Source organism: Dendrobium catenatum, unplaced genomic scaffold (genome assembly GCF_001605985.2).
Source record: "Dendrobium catenatum unplaced genomic scaffold, ASM160598v2 fragScaff_scaffold_91, whole genome shotgun sequence".
Classification (NCBI taxonomy): domain Eukaryota; kingdom Viridiplantae; phylum Streptophyta; class Magnoliopsida; order Asparagales; family Orchidaceae; genus Dendrobium; species Dendrobium catenatum.
The window spans coordinates 153,558-162,769 of record NW_021318553.1 but is presented as its reverse complement, the minus strand read 5'-3'; the positions used below and the strand labels follow the sequence as shown (position 1 = coordinate 162,769).

The 9,212-nt window shown below is 37.5% G+C and overlaps 1 protein-coding gene across 4 annotated transcripts in view; it reads right to left on the bottom strand.

The window, feature by feature from the left end:
* LOC110096045 (protein OPAQUE10) overlaps positions 1-8,371 on the bottom strand; it is a 32,356-nt gene extending 23,985 nt beyond the window's left edge. Inside the window, exons 1-3 of one of the 4 annotated variants that reach the window (XM_028696860.1) lie at positions 8,012-8,371; positions 7,649-7,854; positions 1,361-1,452 (exon numbers count right to left, since the gene is read on the bottom strand). In XM_028696860.1, the coding sequence (XP_028552693.1) occupies positions 1,361-1,452; positions 7,649-7,756 (200 nt within the window). In that variant the 5' untranslated portion in view covers positions 7,757-7,854; positions 8,012-8,371. Of the gene's footprint in view, positions 1-1,360; positions 1,453-7,648; positions 7,855-8,011 lie in introns of those variants that run through there. The other 3 variants (XM_020821806.2, XM_020821807.2, XM_020821808.2) reach the window with 3 other exon arrangements.
* Positions 8,372-9,212: the final 841 nt, after the last annotated feature.

Genomic DNA, 9,212 nt, shown 5'->3' with positions numbered 1-9,212 from the left:
ATTAATTATCTGTGTTAATGACAATTGGTCATATTGAATTAAATGGCATGCGTTTTATATCATAATTTGGTCACTTATCATATTTTATATAATGCTTACTATATAATAATATGAAATGATATGAAGAATTTAAATAAAATCACTACAGGAAATTCATTGATTACCGGCGGTCTTGACCGGCGGTTGTCTAGCCGCTGGTAGTAACGGCGGCTTAACCGGCGGTCTGACCGGTGGTGTCCAGTGGTAGTCTGGCGACACGCCGGCGATCACACCGCCGGCAATTCCATCGGTTGTAACCGCTGGTAAGCCGCCGGTAACAGTACCGGCGGTCTACACTATACTTACGACGGTGTTTTTACCGGCGGTTTAACAACCAGTACGCTGACAGTAAAAACACCGACGATGACCGGCGCTCAAACCGCCGGAAGATAACCGGCGGTTTGTACCGCCGGAAAACCGTCTGTTAAGAAAACCGCCGGAAAAACACCGTCGCGGTAATGGTTTCCGACGCAGTTTTTTCCGGCGGTTTGTAAACCGCCGAAAAGTCGCTGGTGATTTACAAAGCTGCCGGAAAACTAGTGTTAAAACCGCCGGTAATGAGTGAATTTCCTGTGGTGAACGATTTATGTAAGAACAAAAATATTTGTATGTACATGATTGAATGATGAAGTACAGTCCCTTTGAATGATGAAGTACATTTCCTTTAAAACATAAATGAGTGTAAGAGGAGAGGACGTGCACCGTAAGTGAGATGCTGCGAGAGAAAGATATTTATTTGAACAATTATATTATTTTTCTCTTTAAAATATATTTGGAGTTTTAATGACACTTTTAGTATATTGGAAATGGTTAATGATTTTAGCTAAAAAAAATTTTAAATACCCGTCTGATCTTATGTTCTCGTTTCGTTAATTCGAGCCTCCGGGCCAGCTCGTGACATAAGTTGTATGCAATCCAAGACGTGCTCTCCGAATTGTTACTTTTGGCAAGTATGTTGAGTGAGTACTCTAAGTGAGTGGGTGTATATGCGACTTCATAAGACTTTTGGTAGAGCTTAGTTGATTAGTGCTAAGGGCTGAAATGGGGGCAAGCTCTTAGGTGATTTGCTTCAGATATATTTCTAGGCGACTTGAGGCATTGAGTAACTTACTAGTTGGCAAGTAATTTAACCAGGTTCACAGCCACCGGCTTCTTCGACCCGGTTCAATTCCCCATTTTTTTACTTAATTAATCTGACCTAGTTGAATATCGGTGTATATAATATTTCACTTATTTTCCTTACCCAAAGAAATTGTGCTGTTGAAATAAGCATACAGCCAAAGTAGACGAAGCCATGTAGTAAGGGATTAAGAAGTCTTACAGCAGTTCTCCATCAGCTAGCAAGTCAGCAATTCCCACATTGTCGCCAAACCTTATATGCAGAACTTCTCCAAGCCATATTCTTGTCTGAGTCTACAGCATGTGCAAATACTTCAATAACTTAGACATATAATAAGAACAAAATTGTTAATGGCATGTACGATTAAAGGGAATAAATGTTTTGAATGAATTTATCCTTAAAGTTTCAAATTATTATGCTCATGACTAAGCCTGACTTGGAAATTTTAGGAGTGCCATATAAACACATAAATTTTAATCACGTGGAACTATTCTATGGAAAAACGTAAACCAGCTAATGTCCCTGCATTTTGTTCTTGATAAATAGCTTAGAACCTTGGGAACATAGACCTTCATCTTTTCCATATTGAATTCTAATTTGAAGGATACACTGTATCTTACTTTTTCACTCAATCACTTTTTTTTTCTCTCCTTAAGCCACTATGCAGGATGCAACTCATGACTTAGGAAACAGAATATAACTGAACCACAAGTTTGGTAATTCAGCCATCACAACACATGTCTGCTTGATTGCCTTAAGTAATAATCATCCTCATGAAAAGTTAACAACTAAATGTTGACCATAGATCTCTAACCACCAGCTCCCATTACCCCACTCAAACACCATCCCACTTCTCTCCACATAACTCCTTTGCAAGTATAGAAGAATGAAATGGAAGGGTATGCCAATTCACATTCTTTGGCAATCGAGTGAACCCCAAACCGGCCTCCTCTCCGACTGATGCGATCTACCCGAAGACGACCGTATCTCTTACTTCCGCACCGAGCCAAAAGGGTAAATGCCCTCCCTAACATCCCTTCACGGAGAGGGGACGCCGGGAGGCTGCCAAAATCAAAATTAATAAGGAACCCTTACACAATTAATTTGTCATATTAAATTAATAAAAAAAATATTAAAGTGCAGGACCTACACAATCTTTCGATAATTAAAAGCTGACTCGATTTGTTCAACGTTGCATGTTATTCAACCTCAAAGGGCATAAATTTGCTTGTAAGAATAGGTTTAAAATACATCTCCAAAAATGGCTGCATGATGAGTATTGTTCTTAGCCAATCAATTTTGAAACCAATAAGGTTGCTGCACAATCATATTATCAATCTCTCACATTCGAAGGGATCGAAAATATTACCAAATATCAATGGATACACAACAAATTGGAAGGCAATTAGTATTTAATTTGTCTCATATGAAATTATTAAGAATTAATTTATGGAGACTCTTAATTATTTCATGGTTTAACTATTCTAATGACTACATGTGAATATTGAATGGTAAAGATCAGGCTATTAAATCATGAGACATTAGAAAGATGTCTTCTGGACCTAAATGCCCCAAGCATAGGATATCTAATTAGGATTATAAAAGTATGGATTACCCATCTAAGCTATCCATATGATTGTTCAGTGGCAATAATAGCGAAGTCATTCAATTTTTTAAACTATAACCCACTTATATTTTTCACTATCACATGGAAGCAGTATCCATATTCAAATAGAATTTAAAGTTACCAAAGATGGGATAATTCAGAGAGTCTGCTTACCTCATTTTAGGAATCAATATGAAGTTCATCCAACCAAAAATCATGTTGATGTGAAACTTATTGACCCAATAATATTAGTTGTTGGTAAAGAACACATGCCACTTGGAACAAATATTAAATATGGCTTAGTATGAACGGTTCAGATTTGAGGGTTACTTGATATGTTAATTATGCGTCAACTATATGGCCTGCTTTTCATCGGAATGTGAAAAGTTGTGATCTAGTAATGGGAAATTTCTATCCTTTTAATGATTTGTATGGATTGTCCTACCTATTCCCACAAAGCTATAGCAGTTTATCTCCTTTGTTGCAGATAATCACCGCAACGATCTATAACCTCATCTATTTTGAATACCTAATGAGTTGGTTGGAATAATAAGTAGCCTAGTACTGCCATGAGCATGATTGATAGCATGAAGAATGAGTCTTTTTTTGTTGAATAACCTTTATGTTGGCAGGGTTGAATATATCTTTCATATTCTAAGTTCAGGAAACATATACAACTGAACATTTGACATTTAATTGTCGTTGGATGTCCTACAATAAAAAACTTCTCTAGATTCCCTTATGAGAGTTCTTTTAGAAATCCTTTGCTATGTGGATATTGACTTAGATCTTCTTTCTATAGATGGACATTTGTCAAGACTTAGCATCTCTCAAGGTCTTTGTAGAACCTAACAAGGCCCTCCAAATCTTGTTTTTTTTCAGATGGATCTAGTCATCCATGCATGTAAAGAGATTATAAGAATTATAGAAAATCTTATTAAGCAATGCATAATTGATTATGATGCTTCAAACACAACATATTAATGTGTTTAACAATAAAGAGAAATCACAATTTGATGATTTGAAGAATTAATAATTCTCATAATTCATTGATATCTTATACTCAAAAAATTTATGAAATTGTCTAGGCCACACTCGCTTACGGGCAACAACAAATGATTTGTAATGAATGCAATTTTTTGTGCTATTATATGGGCAATATTAACAAACTTATGAGCAGCACACTACAATTCACCAGTAAATAGGAGCAGAGAATTCATAGTGCACACAATGATTATCCTACGGGCATGGACAAGAAGCTCGTACAAAACAAACCAGCCTTTCTAGGGATAGTAGCGGGGAACTTCTAATGCATGTTATAATTCATCTATGAGCAGGAGCAGGGGATTGGTAGTGCACACAATTAACCTTAAAGCAACAATAGGAGATTTGTATCAAATGGTGTAACTCATAAGCCAGAACATGATTTCCTAGTGCCTATTGAATAAACATTCCCTACAAGCCACCGGATCCGCAACCTACTTGTACAAGCGGACAGAAGGTTATATCCTTATAATAATATTGAAAATACACTTGAAAATAAACCCCTCATGTGCTCTGATCCCTACATTTGATTCTTAAATCCAACGGTCTGAAAATGTTGTGCATGTTAAACATTTTAAGCCTCATCTTCCTCCTTGAAAGGACTGGAATAGACATGACTTGTATTATAAGATGTCTTTGAAATTGCCACAAAATACATATATAAATGACAATCAAGTAATCCCTTATGATGGCCATGTTGATAGATAATCTCAATCGTATGGGTCAAATATAAAAAAACCAATAAAAATCTAAAATCCTTAAAATAAAATCTATCACATAAAAACTTAAAACTAAAATCTATCTAACTTCCGCAACAATTTGTTGGGGGTAGTAAATTTGAAATTAATCACAGTTCACAAAGAGCGAATGTCATGTCGGGTGTATCACTAAGATTTTCATCCTCAAATAGTCTCTTACCAGTAGGAACATGGCATGTGTCCTCTGATCAGATGGTTTTGTCACAAAATAGCACTATTATATTACGATCACGTCCAAAGCTCATTGATGAGGACATCCGAGATCAACGGCTACGATCTTGAGTTATTTATTTATATGTTTTCTGTAGTAGTTTATTTTATATTGTTGTTTTTCCCTTTATTCCCTTACGGGTGGTCATGTAGTGTTGTAGCCCGAAGGGCATTTTAGTCTTTTATTTCTTTTCTTTTCATGAGGCATATTTATAGGCAAGTTATTTTGTATTTTTGGATAATGAATGATTATTGATGAAAATTTCAACTTTTATCTTCTTTAATATGTGAGCTTTGAGAGGAGAAAGAGAGCCCTAGGTGAGGGCGAAGGCAATACCCGACAGTCTTTGGAAGAGTCCGAGACTCGCGGTCCGTTTATTTCTTCTTCTTTTCACCTCTATCCCCTTCCCCATCTCCCTACACCCGCCGGCTCCACCTCTCCAAATTCCCCACCCGCCAGCCTCCTCCACCCAAAGCCCTCTAGCCGCCGGCCACTTTAGCCTTCCTATCCGTCGATTCCTTCACCCGCCCCCTTCCCCACACCCCGCCGCCTACCACCCATCTTCCAAGCCGCCGGAAATCCCCCGGTAGAGTTTAGTTAATTCAATCCCCTTCCCACTTTCCCTCCTAAACTCCACATATTTCAAATTCAAATGTCTAAATCAATTGCCCCATAATTACTCCCTAAATCTGAAATTAATTTCAGATTTCCCCCTATGCTCCTCAAATAAATTCTTTCCAATCCTGAACCTAAACCAAAGGGAATTAACTCATGTTTCCCTCCACTGTTGTCCACGCAATTCCCCACCATACCCTTCAAGCTCACGTGCATCCAGAAGGAGGAAATCTTGAAATTTTTCCTCACCAACTGGCTGTCCAGATTTCTGGACAGCTTCTAATTGCTGTCCAAAACTTCAGAACAACAAAGTTGCTGTCCAAAATAGCTCTAGGTTGCTGTCCAGGATCTATCCAAGACCAGCCTCCTTGCTGTCCAGAGAATTCTGGACGTTTGGCATGTCAGCCTGCCCTCCCACAAACTTGGAAATTACTGTCCCAGTTTTGTTCTCCTGCAGTCCAGAAAATCCAACAGCCTTCTAGTGCTATTTTGCCATCCGGGATACTCCCATTTGTTGCCTGGAAAACTCCATCGGCTGTCCACCCACAGAACTTCATGAAGATCAACCGCCACAATTCGAAACTTCCTCTGCGTACCTCAAACAAGACTTACGAACTTGACCATGGTGAACTCTTCCCCAAGTTTCCTATTTTCCTAGTTTATTTTCAATTGTGGTTATATTTTGACTCACAAAGATCATGTTTACTCTCCTCCGCTAAAACTTAGTGTTTAGTAGGACTATGTGATGGGCATTTCATAGTACTAATCTTATTGTTAGCATAGGGATTTATTGTTGAAACCATTCACGTATGCAACGTTAAATTAACTTGATTGTTTTATGATCTTAACTTTTACGCGCGTGATTTGGCTTAAGCTTTGTCTTACCGCTCTTTGTGTTTTATTTTTTCGTTTAAATTCACCATTAAGATATAATTATTTGTTCTAGGAATATTAAGCGTGCAAATTCCTTTAAGTAATTCATTATTGCATGTTTGTTCTACATCACTCATATGTTCTCTGATGACATTAAACCCTTGAGTAATGAATCATAGGGTATATTCGAAAGGCATAAATCTCTCTGTCAACTAAGGTGGATTCAGATCTATACCCTTAGACAAACACCATCACATATCTACAAGGTATTCTTGGACGAAGCAACCCATGGCTGCCGATAAGATGCCTTTTGTTAGGTTGGGTCGACTACCTCCTCTAAGTATAACAGGGACCATGACAGCCCGGGACGACGAAACCATGGGATCTTGATCGGGCTCATCTTCGTTTACCCCATCACCTGTTTTAAGTATATGGTGATAAATTTCAAAATTCAAATTCAAACTCAAACCCTAAAACTGATGCTATTATAAGTTGGGTTTGCAACCTATGTGACCTATATTATGACTAGCCTTAATCGAAAGTTCTCTCTCATTATTGGGAGGGGTAATTAACTTAGGGGCTTGTGCCTATAAAAAACCAAAACTCATATCATAAAGTCCTCACAAAATGAGGGTGAAATCTCTGGGTAGTATCTTATCTAAAACCTAATCTTCCTTCTGAAAATTTACCACGGAGCCTAAGCTCGCTAAAATTTTCCCCGTGAACAAATAGAAAATGAGCCGGCGCGAAGAGGCCAGTGCGCGGAATTTTCGTAGTCCACACTAAATATAACTAAAACACCATAATCAAAACAAACTAGTTAGGATTTTTCTTTCTAGAGATTAAATTTGCTTCAAGTTATCAACGTGATTCTACATTTGTGCATCAACAACTTCCCTTTCACCTTTTCCATCCGACAGAAATACAATGATCATCATAATTTTATGGATGCTTTCTAATATCGTATGGCCATCCATTTAAAGGCTAGCCGCACGTTAAACCAACTTAATTCAAAAACTTGCTCATATAGCAGCACTTGCAAATTATCAAACATGAGAATATAATTATCAACCACCGAGAAAACAAATGGTTGATCATACAATCAATATAAAACTAGAATGTTCAGATAAGCCAAATACCCAGAAATCAGGACATGATCAATAACTACCCTCACAACCAATTATCAGAGCACAACCTTCCTCACATCACCAAATCAAAAAATGATAAATCCCCTCTGAATTCAATAACCAAAAGCGAGTGGACATAGGCCCTTAACATGGCGAATCCAAAATCGAAATTTCAAATCCAAACTCGCCAAAGCCAAAGCCTTACATAATCGAGGAAACCGCAAAAGAAAAGAACCGATTCAAATTGAAAAGTACCTGCAAGAAAACATCATCGAGCTCGCGAAAGGCCGTCTCAGCTGAATCCGGCGAAGAATCACTGACCCTTAGCACCTCCGGCGATCCCGTCCTCGTCACGCGCCACATCCCTTCTCTCCCGCCAAAACCAGAGCTCAATCCAATCGCAAACAGTAGGGGAAAAAATGCCCGCCGCCGCCAAAAAGAGAAACTTTTTTATTCCACTGCTACATAGATGGAAAGGGATTGGACCCAAAGCAAGGGGATTAGAATATGTATCGGAAATCCTCTTTTCTAAATTTTTCTCAGCTCTCCCGTACTCGAAAAGTAGTGAGGAAGAGTGAGATAGACGAACTGAAAATACAAGTTGACTACGTTGCTTACTATTGCTGCGCCTTCGCTTCTCTTCTCTGCTCTTCCCTTCTCCACCAACGGCTGCTTCAAGTCAAAATGACATCTTTTCAACAACTCCAGCATAGAAACGTCTAACATTTTCGAACTGTGGTTGGGCCCTCTGAGTTTGGGTTCGTTTTGGGGGAAACAAGGGGTGTTTTGTAATGGATGTGCGTTTAATGTGCCGGCAATGCTGGCTCTTGCGAGTGGAAATGTTATGCCAAATGTCGCAGACCTACTGAACGGTGATGACGCTAAGCAGGACCTGCTGCCATGCTGGTGTTGCGATTCAATTGGCTCTGGTTCATGCGGATCTTTTTATGTTCCTTGAAGAAGATAGAATATAAAATAGTTTGATTGTGTACAGTCTAAATTTTAAATTAAATATTTTAAAATTATCGTACAATTATGTATGTAATGCTACAATTTGCAGAGATAAAGAATAATCGACATGGCTTGAGGATTCTGTATGAAGTATTTGCAAGATATTATACTTGTTTAATCAGGAATCATGTCTCACTAACTTCTTTTTTTTTACTAATCTACTTTAAGCGCATTATATGAACTCTATTTTTTCAGTTCTTTGAGAAAGTTAATAGTATTTTTTTATTGGGCACATGATAAGTATGTATAAATAAATTGGTTGTGGCAAATGATGGGAATAGAAGAATTTTTTCCTCCATATATCTATATATTGGATTCTATCTCATCTCATGATTATTCGACATAATTTATGCTGATTATTGACTACTTAACGTAACCTTCGATTTTTCTAATTCAGAACTTGGGATCTGACAATTTTACTTTTAAAGATAGAATGTGAAACGAGTATATAAGTGAAATGGTAGGAGTAGCTCTAGTGGAAAATAAGATTAGTAAGAGTTGTCTTAGATGATTTAGTCACATTAAATATCAGCAGAATTGTTCATGTTAAGAAAGTTTGAGGTAGAGCTAAAAATACTTAGTTAAAAAGTATTAAAATTGACTTTTTTTTATTAGATTTAAATGAGAATCTGACACTTAGCATGACACAATAAAAAAAAAAAAAAATTCATGTAGCCAACTCAATATAGTAAAATAAAGACTTAATGTTATTATTGTTATCTCTGCTTGCTCTTATCCTTCTCATTTTCTTTCTTATTTTCCCGACAAAAGATTCACTGGCTTTGGTTAACCTTTCTTGATCGATTCA